General features: G+C 37.3%; 1 protein-coding gene across 9 annotated transcripts in view; it reads left to right on the top strand.

The window, feature by feature from the left end:
* The window catches only part of Gyf (GIGYF family protein Gyf), a 915,224-nt gene that overhangs the window by 712,104 nt on the left and 187,752 nt on the right, over positions 1 to 15,368 (top strand). For all 9 annotated transcript variants that reach the window (XM_090381591.1, XM_090381590.1, XM_090381592.1 and 6 more), the window contains one exon: positions 8,504 to 8,661. In XM_090381591.1, the coding sequence (XP_090237717.1) occupies positions 8,504 to 8,661 (158 nt within the window). The remainder of the gene's footprint in view (positions 1 to 8,503; positions 8,662 to 15,368) is intronic.

Here is a 15,368-nt window from a genome sequence, read left to right as displayed (position 1 = left end):
TGTATATATTACCTAATGTTAAAGAATCTAAATGAGAGAGCCCTTTACTTTCAACTGAATTTTTTTTGCACTTTACTTTTCTATTTCCTGGTGTAGTTCTATCATTCTCTCCATTGCAAAGCCAAAAAAGACCAATCGGACATATATAAGTATAGACCAATTTCACTTACTAGCTGCTTGGATAAGACTGGAAAAAAATGATACCCAGTCACCTAACCTAGTATCTGGAAACTCAAACTACTCTGAACAAAGATCAACTTGGTTTTTGTAAAAACAGATCTACCCCAGACCTTATGACAAAGGCTGAGGCAAAATGCACTCATAAAGAATGAACATTTGGTCGTGGTCAGCTTCGATATAGAAAAAGCTTCTGAAACCACATGGTGTCATGACATCCTTTGTGACTTAGAACTGAGAGGACATCTACCATCGTTAATCCAGAGCTTTCTCTAAGAAACCTTTCAGGTCCATTATGGAAGTGTACTCTCCAGAATAGCCATGCAAGAGAAAGGAGTACCACAATGATCAGTCCTGAGTGCCACCCTCTTCACAGTTAGATTACACACTCTGGAAACAATCATTCCAAATTCCATAGAAACTTATCTTTATGCTGATGACCTCACTATATCTGGTCACTCTCAAAATATGTATTCCATTGAAAGAAAACTCCAGCTGTCAATAAATAAGAGTGCTCTCTGAGATGTCATGGGGAGCCGACTGATATTCCCTTCTTCGCCTGTATCAAGCCATAATCCGATCCCAACTAGACTTTGGTGCCCTTACATGACTCAGCAAGAAAATCGACGTTAGAGTGCCTCAATACCATTCAATATAATGCCCTTAGAATAGTTCTAAGTGCCTTCAAAACATCATCAGTTCATAGTCTGTATATCGATGCACATGAACTTACATTATCCTTGCGGTGACATATGCCGCCAAACCTCAGTCTTTCATCACATCCTGTCTAACCTTACCTCTTTAACCCATCTTTTGTAAATTACTACAGGAATAAACCAAATGAAAATAAACCCACTGGAATCAGATTGAAGATTGTAATGCACAATTGGAGTGGCCCACTAGACAATATTCACTCAGACACTAGAAAAATCGAGCCACCATGGTCCTTGTTCTAATTGATATGTGATGTCTTTTTTTGAAAATGGGGAAAATAGGCACTAGGCAATCAAAATATACAGCAGTTATATTCAGCTCATGCATAAGCACACACACACACATACAGTCTGCAAATATATACTGATGGAGCTGAATCTGATACATAGGTGCTGCAGTAATTCTTTCCTTGTGTTATCTCCATAACTCTTTCACCTAGTTGCATTATTTTTACTGCCAAACTTCATGCAATCAAAATGGCCAGTGAATATGTCAACAACATCTCTAATCAAGAGATAATAATCTATACTGATCCCTTGGGTGCAATAACTGCTTTACAATACAAATATCCCTATTGTCATTGCATTTTGAAAGAAATCAGAGCGCAGTTGATAATAAAGTTCTGCTTAATTCCTGGCATGTTGGAATCCAAGAAAACAAAACGCCAATCAAGCAGCTTTCCTTAGTGTCAGGCTGATTTGTTGTAATTCCATTGACTAGCATTAGCATTAGCAGAGGCATATGATGCAAGAAAGCAAGCTTATTCAGCATCAGCCAAAAAAAACAAAAAAAAAAAAAAAAACCCACTCCCATTTCACCCCTCCGTTCGTTCGAAATACCTGTCCAGTTGAGCTTTAAATTTGTTTAGGCTATCAACTTCAACAACCAGTGATGGAAGTCAGTTCCACCAACCAACCACCCGCTGGCCAAAGGCAAATTTCCGCACATCTATCCGACATCCGTCCTTCCTCAATTTGAATTTATGCCCTCTGAGGTGATTATTCTGAGAAAGATGAAGAATCCCATTGGCATTGAGCATGCTCAAACCATTCAAAGCCTTAAACACCTCTATCAGATCACCTCGCCGGTGCCTAGTCTCCAGACTCTGTAATTTGCAAAACTTAAGCCTTTCTTCGTAAGAGCAACCCTTTGTTCCATTTACTAATCTTGTTGCCCTTCTCTGTACCCGTTCCAGCAGCTCTACATCCTTCTTGAAATGAGGCCTCCAGACCTGTATACAGTACTCAAGATGTGGCCTTACCATTGCCTTATACAAGGGAATAATCACCTCCTTATCCCTGCTAGAAAAATTCCTGTATATCATTGACAAGACACCATGAGCTACTCTTGCAGCTCGTCTGCACTGCTCAGAGAACTTCATATCTGCCTGCACAATTACCCCCAGGTCCTTTTCATTCTCCACCACTGTCAGTGTAGTACCGCAGAGTTGATACGTTGCTCTGGGGTTACTGTTTCCCATATGCAGCACTTTACATTTGTCGATGTTAAACCTCATTTGCCACCTCTCAGCCCATCTGTTCAACCTGTCCAGATCCTGTTGCAGCAGCATAGCGTCAGTATTGTCCTTAACGACCCTGCCAACCTTTGTATCATCTGCAAACTTGGACATTAAACTTGATATCCCATCATCAATATCATTCATAAACACCGAAAACAACAACGGACCCAACACTGAACCTTGAGGAACTCCACTAATAACATTAGTCCACGTTGAGCAGTGTCCATTGATTACCACTCTCTGTCTTCTGCCACTCAACCATCCCCTTATCCATAGCAGCAATTTGCCTCCAATGCCATACTGCTCCAATTTGTGCAGCAGTCTTCCATGTGCAACAGTATCAAAAGCCTTTCTAAGATCCAAATATATAATATCAAAGTTATTCCCTGCATCCAGTTCTTTTGTGACTACATCATAGTATCCAATCAAATTGGTCAGGCAAGACCTGCCCTTAACAAAACCATGCTGCGTCTGAGCTATAACTGAATTCTTGTCTAGATGATCCTGCAGTGCTTCTTTAACCAGTGCCTCCATTAATTTACCTGGAACAGAAGTTAAACTAACAGGTCTATAATTACTTGTGTCAGCCTTTGAACCTCCTTTGTGAATTGGGGTCACATTTGCACATCTCCAGTCCATAGGTACCTCCCCTGAGTCCAAGGAAGCTCTCATAATTATGGCTAAGGGTTTGCTTACTTCCTTTGCTGCCTCCTTTAATATAACTGGATAGATCCCATCCACCCCAGGTGCCTTTTTTATGTTTATCCTCAACAATCTCTCCTCCACTTTCCTCTCAGTTATTACAAAATCATCCAGCTCACTGCCAATGTTTACTTTACCTACATCATTCTCCTTCCTGAATAACTCCTCATGCGTGAATGTAGATGCAAAATACTCGTTTAGATTGTTAGCCACCTGAGCAGGATCCTCAACTGTTGAACCATCAATATCCAGTGGACCAATCTGATTCATCCCTTTCCTTTTCGAGTTCAAGTATGTAAAGAACTCTTTTCTGTTTTTCTTTGCATCCTTTGCCAAGGATTTTTCATAGTCTGCCTTTGCCTGCCTAATCTCCTTTGTGACTTGGTTACAGACCAACTTATATCTATCATAGGCTTCCATGTCACCCATTAATTTGTATGTATCCCATGCATTTTTCTTCTCTGCCACATGTCTCATTAGTTCATCTGACAACCATTTAGGCCTAAACCTTGAACAATATTTCTTAGTTGGTATGTAAAGCCTGGTAGCCTCCAAGATTAGTTCCTTGAATGCTTCCCATTTTGAGTTTGCTGTTGGTAACATCATCAGTTGGTCCCACTGTATAGAATTTAAATACTGTCTCAGACCATCATAGTCGCCTTTACGAAAACAAAAACCCTTCCCTTTACCTCTGATGGTAGTTACCTCCTTGAGTAAATCCCACTTCAACACACTGTGATCACTGCCACCTAGTGGTTCATTTATCTGCAGGTTCTTAATGCATGAAGAATCACTACTGATAATCAGATCAAGAGTATTGCTCCCTCTTGTTGCCTCACGAACATGCTGATGTAGAAAACAATCATCCAATAAATCCACAAAAGCCTTGCTAGTGTGCGAGTGACCAACCCACAAATTCCAGTCAATATCTGGGAAATTAAAGTCCCCCATTATAAGACTCTCTGATTTACTGGCCCACTCTATTTCCCTGTACAATATCTTATTATACTCATCAGAGTCATTAGGCCTATAGCACACTCCTACTCTCAATTTTGATTTCCCTATGCTTATGTCACACCAAACTGACTCGACGCTGCCCTGTCCATCGATGTCGACTGGCTTCACTTCCTTGGACTTTATGTGTTTCTTAATTAATAGCATGACCCCTCCTCCCCTCCTGTCCTGTCTATCCTTTCTATACACATTGTATTCCCCAAATTCCAGTTCCGCATTACTTATATTTGTGTGACACCACGTCTCTGATATCCCAACAATATCTGCCTTTGATGTTTTGAGCAATACCTCAAATTCATCAAATTTATTTACCAAACTCCTAGCATTGGTGTACACGCAGGTATACATGCACCTGTTTCTATTCTTAGCTACCCTAACACAACCCATGTGTTTACTTGTACCGCAATGACTACCAGCAGTCTCTGAAATATCCTGCATCCTGTTTTTCAGACTTCTGCTCATTTCAATAGAAGCAGTGCAAGAATCACTTCCACCTCTGCCACTGGCTACTGTTAATCTATTAGTCCTTGTATCCCCCCCAACTAGCAGTTTTCCGACCCACCTAACACTGCCTCGATAGCATCAGCAAATATTCTTGCACCCTTTCTATTTAAGTGTATCCCATCCCTGTAGAAGCAATCTCTCCTGTTAACAAGTACAGTCCAGGCTGAAAAAAATTCTACCCCTTGAGCCTTGCACAATCTTTCCAGGGCCGAATTGATCGACAAGGCTCTCATCATATACTCCCTCCTATCGTGTCTGGGCAGAATTGCAGACACTTTCAAATTCAACCCTAATTCTCGGCTTTTGTTCAACAGTGACCTGTACTTGTTAAGTAATTCTGCCGGTCTCCTACTCTTAATATTATTAGTGCCAACGTGTACAATTATATCACCTTTTGTGCCCTTAAAAGATGATATTCGCTCTACAACGTCATCAACCTTTGCCCCTGGCAGACATACCCTGGTCCTGTTCCACCTATCTTTTTTACAAAGCATGTTCCCCGTTTCCCTGACAATAGAGTCACCAACAACTACTAGTTCCTTCGGGACCAGCGCATTCTGCCTTGGGGGTTGTCTCTGTGTCACGCGATGCCCAAGTGCAAGCTCTGGCGTTGATGTGGGCAGCTGAGAGCTTGATGGGCCCCTCAATTTAGTTTCTTCGAGGGCATCCACCCTGTCCTTCAAGCTCTCATATAGGCCCATAAGAACGCCGAGTTGTTGCCTGATATCGATACACTCCTTGCATCGTGCACACACAAAGACATCCCCCATGGCAGTATCATGTCCCGTACCCGACTGCTCCGCAAACATCAAGCAAACAGTGCATTTTAATAGACTGTGATTCAGAGGGCAACTGCCCCCCTCAGTTCTCCCCTGAACCACAGCACTCCCATTAGCTTGAGCCTTTTGCTTTGCTGCTCTGGTCAGAGTCATGATTCCGATTTAATTCAATAAAATTCAAAACAAAAATTAAATCCTTAAGTTATATCCCAAAACAGTTATGTTATATATATTTTTTTTTTGGTATCTAGTGTTTTCTACGAGTTCCCTTTATACAACTTCCGTATCACGTGTACCACTATAGTTATGTATTAATTATTTGTTAGATTAAGTCGTTACATATATATATATATATATATATATATAGAGTTAAAAGTACAACTTAATTGACAATAAAGTTTATCAAGATTAATAGATTTACTGATTAATTGACAATGTTATATTATGCACTATACGACACTAAGCTTATGCTATCGTGTAAAAATGGCGGGAATTCACGAACGGTATTTCTACGGACTCGTAAGTATTGATTAGCTTCCAAATCTCGCTATCTCAATTTAGAATAAACTAAGGATCCTGACTAGGTCTATAATCTACTTATAGAAGATAATTTGATATAACAATTGGTTAATAAATCGACTAAATTTGGTTAAAAAAAAAAATTTGGTTTGTGACACGTGGATTTGATACCGTTACCGATACTAAGTAATATCTACAAAATCTCTGTCTAAGTTAAACTTTAAACTAAGTATCGTAACTAGGAATATAAAGCTACTCTAGAAAATAAGTTAATATGACAATTTAAACTAATAAAGCAGAAAATAAATCAGGAAAAACTTCTCTGTTTGAAGAGCTTTAAGGAGCACTATATCCTGTATTTACATCTCATTTACATGTCTTCTGAAGATTTTCATTAATTTTCCTCCATTTGTTGAAATTTGTAAAATAAACGGATTACTGAAAAAAAATATTCTCTGTTAATGAACTATGATACTTTATTCAGTAATTTTGAAATAGAGAAATCTTGCTGTATGAAGACAATTTTTAATTATTTGTTCTGGAATTAATTACCAAGTGTACTACTGCATCTAATAAGTTAATTTTTCTTCTATGTTCCTATCGTCAATCTCTGCAGTTTTACATTACATTGCATTCCTGTACATATTAAAAACCTTTGACACCTTTATCCAATGTGCACTATAGAACTGTATTTGATAGAAGAAATACCAGTTTTATTGTTTAGTTGTAATTTCGGATGAGCTGTACTGCACTCAGGCACAGCACTTTTTTGACTTGCGATAATTCTTTCTCCAATTCCATCAGAAAGTCAGAAAATTTTTGACATCATTAATTTTGAGTTGCTTTTTTCTTCTAGTGTCTCCCCACTGAAGACATGAATACTTTCCTCAATTTTGGAAAGTTTTTTTTTTTATCATGTCTGTCATTTTTTTATCACGTCTAAGTACAGTCAGGCATTTCTTCTGTTTTTATTTTTGAATAATAAAGTATGCCTAGGCATTGCTCTAAAAAAAAAAAAAAAAAAAAACCAGGAGTATATTCTTCCAATAAATTAGGTAAGAGATTTTCTACCCATTTCTTCCGAACCCCTATCAAAGTGCGATTTTTCTTTAAAGGATTTTTTTTTACTGAGTATTGTCTCTCCTTCCACCTGCTTAGCCATTCATCTGTAGGCTTAAAATCATTTACACCAAGTTCATTTGCAATTTCCTTCACCTTTCTGCATTGATATTTCCACTGATTGATGCATTTTTTTTAATTTTGCATTTGTAAACCATCTCAGAAATACTTCCACAAGCTCAATGTTCCCATATTTGTCTTATCCTCTTGAGATTTTTTTCACTCACTACTTAATTTTGCAATTTTCTTTTCTTTATAATTTGCATAAAGGAAGCTATGGAACACTGAATTTTAATGCAACTTCTCTCTGACTACACTTACACAAGGTATCATAAACACTTAGAATTTTGTTCTTTTCATTAAAATGAAATCTCTGTTTTTGTGACATTTCAGTTTAAAAAAAGTATTCAGTTCTCAATGGTTATGCATTGAATACAGTACTGTACACACAAATAAGACAGTGAGCAAGTAGTCATTCTCACATGTGGTCACTTTTGTGAAAATGCAAACTGTTTGGACAGTGTAATTAAAATTTTAATTGCAACTTTACTTGGATTGCTTCATGCCCCTCAACTGTACCCCAGGGGCTCACATCTGGAGAGATGGGCTTGGCAAACCCAGAGTCCTGAGCTGGATATCATCATTCTTCTCTTTCTTGGTGATTCCCTTCTACTTTTCTCTCTCTCTCTCTCTCTCTGAGGGTAACGCAGAATTTTTTTTTTTTTTTGAGTGATGCAACATAAGCCTCAGGCTTCCTTGCACCATATGGCTAAAAATAATATAGCGCAACTGTAAATAATCAGCAAATGTTTTACTTATTTTCAATTTTAGGTTTTCTGGAAAGCATGTTTCTTCTTCTTGATAAAAGAAATGTGTATGGTTACACATGTTTCCTTTTCTTACTTCAGAATTCAGATTCATTATATTGTAATATTAAAAATAACAAGCTTCTTTTTAAGTAACTCACCTCACTATCTATTGGAATATATAACAATAAAAAGTAGAGATGAATGAATTCCGAAACTCGTGAGGTTTATTTAACCTGACTTACATCTTGTGAGTTTTGAAATTCTTTCATCTGTGCTTTTTATGGTCATTTAGCACAATAGATAGTGTGAGCTGTTTAAAAAAAGAAGCTGTTCATATTTTTAATTTTCGATTAGTAAGACACAGTAACTAGAGCCACTGGGCTATAATTGATATCATTAATAATAAATCAGATGTGTGTTAGAAATTATTGTTTGCAAGATTTGAAAGTTTATAAATAGGGAGAGCTATCTTGGTTCCTTTTCATTTCTAGTTTCAGATAGCATAATATATGAAAAAACTAAGTATATATGTATATATTTACTTCAGAATATAAACTTAGCTTTATTATTAATATTAAGAATTCTTAAAAATTAGTGTTGTTCAGTACTTTTTTGTTTATACACTACCAAACACTTTGATCTTTTAGAATATGTCTCTAGCTTCTGCAGGTGTATGGGGAAATGCTGCAAATAATCTTTTAAAAGGGCCAGGACTTCCTACTTGGAGCAATAGTGATGATATTAGCACAGGATTCTGGGATGATGCCATCAGTGTCACTAACGTCCACAAATCTGCCAAACCAAAGTAAGAATATTACAGCATTTTTATTTCACTTGTTTTAAAAAAATAAATAAAAATCATAAGCTTGTCATTAGTTATCCTCCTTTACACAATATAAATATCCTTTTAGTTTTATGTGATACAGGATCAAAGTCTCCAATCATGCTATTCATTTTTTGCTGGTTTCCTGCAAATACCAGACTTCTAAGTTATTAGTACAAGGAATGGTACTCCTATTTTTTCCTCAGAAAATTTAATTCCTACAACTATGCATTTTACATCAATTAATCCTCAATCATTAATAAACACACTGTTATTTTTCCACAAAGTCACCATCGTTTTCTATGTTCTTCCAAAATCTCCGAGTCAGACACTGTATTCCAATCCTGTAAAAGTCCATACTCTTGCTCCGGAGGGCTTTGTAAACACTGTGCTTGAGCTGGTTGCCATCCACAAGATGGGTTCCATGGAGTGCATCCTTTGGCGGGCCGAAGAGATGATAGCTGGAAGGTGCAAGATTTGGGCTATGAGAGGGGTGAAAAAGAACAGTGCTCGTGTGTCAGCATTTTTGGGACCCACCAACCTAACCCAAATATCGTTGTGGCCTAATTCCTTTATGATGGTTATCAAGCAGGTTTCCCTATACCTACTGCATCAGATAATTCACGTGTTGTGATGTGGCAGTTGTCTTTGATTACTTCATTGATCTGGTTCTTGTCTCTTGTCACTGACATTACTTGCTGGCCACTTCGGGGCTTGTCAACAATGTCACTTCCCCACTCTGAAAGTTTCTTACCCAACATCTAACTGTACTCACATCTACAGTATTGTCACCATAAACATTTTTGAGACACATATGGATTTCGATAGGCATCACATTTCTTCCTTGGTAAGAAACTCAATCACCACTCTTTGCTTGATAGGTATATCTGTAACATCCACCATTTTGAACTATCTGTGTGTTGCACTGATGAAACTGATTACAGCACCACTCAGTATGATGAAATTACTGGCCTCTAGTGACACGCAAAATGATCTACAGCACCACATTTGAAAGCAAAAAATTAGGATGCATTACTTTCATATTGCTCCTCATATTATCTGTACAGTGCAAGCAAGTCAGAGCCTTTTGCTTCACTATCAAAAAAAAAAAAAGAAGTTTTTGTGCCACGTTCTTTTAGTGCTCTTTTATTTAATGAGTTCATGACTCCCACTTCAGTTTCATAGGAATTGAAGAAAACTATAGGTTTTTCGCTGTATGATTTATCATGCTGAAGAATAATATTATTTTGCTGCTCTATTTTATTCCAGCAATTTATTTTATAGATATTAATTATAGCCCGATGACTGCTAGTTACTGTGTGCTACTAAGCTAATATTAAAATTAGCAAGAGCTTTGAGTTTCATTTTAAGTGAAAGGAGTTATTTAAAAAGAAGCTCTTACTATTTTTAATATCTGGATGCATGAAATTTAGGAACACTTGAACTCTTACAATTTGCTAACATTGGTGAGAACCTGAGCTATGTGGACAGTTTCCTTTGTCTTTCTCTCTTTTTATTTTAAAGCTGAAATTTCACAAAGGCTGACATTTCATAAAGCAGCTAATTTACTGCTTTATGATATTTTGAAGTTTTGTAAAAATGAACACAGCATAAACACAGTTGAACTTGGTTATAACGAGAATGGAAATAACAAGGTCATGGCTGTAATGAGCAAAAAGCGATAGATTTTAATTTACATGTATTCTCATACAATCGCTCACTGTTATAACGACCGTACTACACAGATACAAATTTTGGTAACTATGCAAACATTCTTAATTTCTTAGGTAGTCGAAAAAACCCAATTCTTGGAATAGACAAAAATGTAAGGATGACTTAGCTTTTACGACCACGCACATCAGATTAGCGGCCAGTTTATGACCTTGTAATTTCGGAGACGAAGGCTATACAATAGTGCATTGGTGGTGTTCCGCTTGTCACATTACCCTATTTACAGATTGTCTTGTATTCACCAAACCATCAATTTATTTTGGGACTTCTATGAATTTTGGAAATGGGACCACTAAGAACTTTGTATGTAGATCGCTTTACTGTCATTTTAAAGTAAAATCAGTTAGAAAGTAAACCTTCCTTCAGAAAGATATCTACTAACAAAAGAAAAATGTCTCTCGATTTGCAAAAAAGTCGAAATTATTTGTGAGTTAGAACATGACGAAAAAAATGTTGAAATGTGTAAAAAGTTTTTTTTGTCTTCTTCAACAGTATCATCATTGTGTCAGAATAAACAAGTTTGCATATTGGAACTGGAAAAGAACACAACCGGAAAAAAAAAAATTCAGAAAGTGTGAGGTTACAAATGTCGATAAAGCATTGCTTCAGTGGTTCACTACACTGGATTTTCAATAGATGGTCTGATCTTGAAGGCTCAAGTGGAAAAATTTGCTAAACAATTTGGTTGCAGTGATTTTGCATGTAACAACAGTTCGCTGTATCAATTTAAAAACTGAATACAAGCATATTAATACAAATAATATGTAGGTGTATATACTAATATTATTTTTATTTCTCTAATATTTCTTTTGTTTTTTGAATCTATCTTTTTATCAAGTTATTGAGAATTAAAAAAAAAAATAGGAGGTAGATTTAACTCATCACTGATGTAGTGAGGAAACAAGGAAATTTTGTTGCCCCCTTGATGCTTGTTATAACCAAGTTTGACTGTATTTAGAAATATTAATTTATTATATTTTAATTTTAGTTAAGAAACACATAAAAACCAAGGAAGTGAAGCCAGTCGACATCGCTGGACAGTGCAGTGTGGAGTCAGTTTGGTGTGACATAAACATTGGGAGATCAAAATTGAGAGTAGGAGTGTGCTATAGGCCTAATGACTCTGATGAGTATAATAAGGAACTGTACAGGGAAATAGAATGGGCCAGTAAATCAGAGTGTCTTATAATGGGAGATTTTAATTTCCCAGATATTGACTGGAATTTGGGGGCTGGATACTCACACACTAGCAGGGCTTTTGTGGATTTATTGGATGATTGTTTTCTACATCAGCATGTTCGGGAGGCAACTAGAGGGAGCAATACTCTTGATTTGATTATCAGCAGTGATTCTTCATGCATTAAGAATCTGCAGATAAATGAACCACTAGGTGGCAGTGATCACAGTGTGCTGAAGTGGGATTTACTCAAAGAGGTAACTACCATTAGGGGTAAAGGGAAGGGTTATTGCTTCCGTAAAGGCGACTACGATGGACTGAGACAGTATTTAAATTCTATACAGTGGGACCAACTGATGATGTTACCAACAGCAAATTCAAAATGGGAAGCATTCAAAGAACTTATCTTGGAAGCTACTAGGCTTTACATACCAACTAAGAAATATTGTTCAAGGTTTAGGCCAAAATGGATGTCAGATGAACTAATGAGGCATATGGCAGAGAAGAAAAATGCATGGGATACTTACAAATTAACACATGACACAGAAGCCTATGATAGATACAAGTTGATATGCAACCAAGTTACAAAGGAGGTTAGGCAGGCGAAGGCAGATTACGAGAAATCCTTGGCAAGGGATGCAAAGAAAAACAGCAAAGAGTTCTTTACTTATGTAAACTCTAGAAGGAGAGGGATGAATCAGATTGGTCCTCTTGATATTGATGGGTCAAGTGTTGATGATCCTGCTCAGGTAGCTAACAAACTAAATGAATATTTTGCATCGACATTCACACACGAGGAGTTATTCAGCGAGGGGAATGCCAGAGGTGTATTCAACTCTAGCAGTAAGTTACAGAATCTTGAAATAACTGGGAGTAAAGTGGAGGAGAAACTGTTGAAGATAAACACAAGAAAGGCACCCGGGGTGGATGGGATCTATCCAGTTATATTAAAGGAGGCAGCAAAGGAAGTAAGCAAACCCTTAGCCATAATTATGAGAGCTTCCTTGGACTCAGGGGAGGTACCCATAGACTGGAAATGTGCAAATGTGACCCCAATTCACAAAGGAGGATCAAAGGCTGACACAAGTAATTATAGACCTGTGAGCTTAACTTCTGTTCCAGGAAAATTAATGGAGGCACTGGTTAAAGAAGCACTGCAGGATCATTTAGACAAGACTTCAGTTATAGCTCAGACACAGCATGGTTTTGTTAAGGGGAAGTCTTGCCTGACCAACTTGATTGGATACTATGATGCAGTCACAAAAGAACTGGATGCAGGGAATAACTTTGATATTATATACTTGGATCTTAGAAAGGCTTTTGATACTGTTGGACATGGAAGACTGCTACACAAATTGGAGCAGTGTGACATTGGAGGCAAATTACTGCTATGGATAAAGGGGTGGTTGAGGGGGAGAAGACAGAGAGTGGTAATCAATGGACACTGCTCATCGTGGACTGATGTTATTAGTGGAGTCCCTGAGGGCTCAGTGTTGGGTCCATTATTGTTTTCTGTATTTATAAATGATATTGATGATGGTATATCGGGATTAATGTCCAAGTTTGCAGACGATACAAAGGTTGGCAGGGTTGTCAAGGACACTACTGACACTATGCTGCTGCAACAGGATCTGGAAAGGTTGAGCAGATGGGCTGAGAGGTGGCAAATGAAGTTTAACATTGACAAATGTAAAGTACTACACATGGGAAACAGCAACCCCAGAGCAACGTATCAACTCTGTGGTACAACACTGACAGTGGTAGAGAATGAAAGGGACTTGGGGGTGGTTGTGCAGGCAGATATGAAGTTCTCTGAGCAGTGCAGACGGGCTGCAAGAGTAGCTCATGGAGTATTGTCAATGATATACAGGAATTTTTCCAGCAGGGATAAGGAGGTGATTATTCCATTGTATAAGGCGATGGTCGGGCCACACCTAGAGTACTGTATACAGGTCTGGAGGCCTCATTTCAAGAAGGATGTAGAGCTGCTGGAACGAGTACAGAGAAGGGCAACAAGATTAGTGAATGGAACAAAGGGGTGCTCTTACGAAGAACGGCTTAAGTTTTGCAAATTACAGTGTCTGGAGACTAGGCACCAGCGAGGTGATCTGATAGAGGTGTATAAAGCCTTGAATGGTTTAAGCATGCTCAATGCTGATGGGATTCTTCCTCTAGCTCAGAATAATCACCTGAGAGGGCATAAATTCAAATTGAGGAAAGACAGATGTAGGATAGACGTGCGGAAATTTGCCTTTAGCCAGCGGGTGGTTGGTTGGTGGAACAGACTTCCATCCCTTGTGGTGGAGGTTGATAGCCTAAATAAGTTTAAGGCTCAGCTGGACAGGTATTTTGAACGAACGGAGGGGTGAAGTGGAAGTGGTTTTTTTTTTTTTTTTTTTTTTTTTTTTGGCTGATGCTGCATAAGCTTGCTTTCTTGCATCAAATGCCTCTACTAATGCTAATGCTAATTTTATTTTCCATCATTAAAGGGAGGGAAATTCTTGTAAAAAATGAAACCAAAATTTAAAAAATTCATTCAAAAATCATAAACTCGTTATTTTTATTTTATTATTTATTTATTTTTTTTTTTTTTTGAGTCGGTAATATCCTTCACAACTATTTATTTTTTTTTTGTTTAAAAATATAAATTTAAAAAATTCATTCAAAAATCATAAACTCGTTATTTTTATTTTATTATTTATTTTATTTTTTTTATTTTTTTTGGGTCGGTAATATCCTTCACAACTATTTATGTATCACTCAATTCAATTTTATCAACCTCTGGATATAAATTCCAGAGAATTTATTCAGTCTCAACTTTCGTTAGCCAAAATCAGACAAAGGCTGACAGATATCATAATAGGGATAATGCCACCATCTGTTAAAACCGTGTCTGCTTTTATTTTGAAATACAGATAAGAGATGGAGCACATACTGGAAAAATTACAAGACAATTTGTATATGAACAGACACATTATTTGAAATATATATAAGAAATGTCCTTCAAAAACGTTACATACATACTCCTCAGAATCCGTTCATTACAAACATACATCAGTGTATTCACTAGTTCTTTCCAGCCAAAAATATACAGTTAAATGACTTCACTTCAGAACAGATAAAGTTGGATGATATTCTCCTATCAAAATTTGTAGCAGTTTAATAGCTCTGGTGCTGTAATGGCTTAATAAAAAAAATAAATAACTTCTCTTTTTTTCAGATATGCTTGCAAAAGCTTAAATGAATGTTTTCTTCATATCAGCCCACATATAATAGCTCAGCTCCTAGTGGACAAGGTTGTCTGAAATTTTATAGTATGTGATCTCTAAATAGTTCATAGTATGTAATCTTTGGGGAGTGCCTCACAATTTTTGAAACTTACTTATGGCATGCAACATTAATTTTTACAATGGTTCCAATATGGATTTCACTTTGAGTATACAGTAATACACCGGCCTACGCTACCCTGACTTACGCGAACTCGGAGTTACACGGTTCTTGATTTTTTCGTTTGGTGTATATCTAAAATTAGCTTACCAGTGATTTGGAAATCAAATCATAAAGCTTGGGTGGCAGATTCTGTTTTTGAGGACTGGTTTGGTCACCACTTCATACCCGAAGTTGAACGTTATTTCAAGTCTAAACAGATTCCATTTAAAGTGATGCTTCTTATTGACAATGCACCCGGTCACCCTCCTGCCACCCTAATTAATTTCGACCCAAGTGTGAAAGTTGTGTTTTTGCCTCCAAACACAACTAGCTTGCTTCAACCGGTGGGCCA

The sequence above is a fragment of the Mastigoproctus giganteus genome, chromosome 9 (assembly GCF_048544385.1).
Source record: "Mastigoproctus giganteus isolate SK-2022 chromosome 9, ASM4854438v1, whole genome shotgun sequence".
Classification (NCBI taxonomy): Eukaryota; Metazoa; Arthropoda; class Arachnida; order Uropygi; family Thelyphonidae; genus Mastigoproctus; species Mastigoproctus giganteus.
The sequence above is the reverse complement of the archived record's forward strand: the minus strand, read 5'-3'. Positions and strand labels throughout refer to the sequence as shown.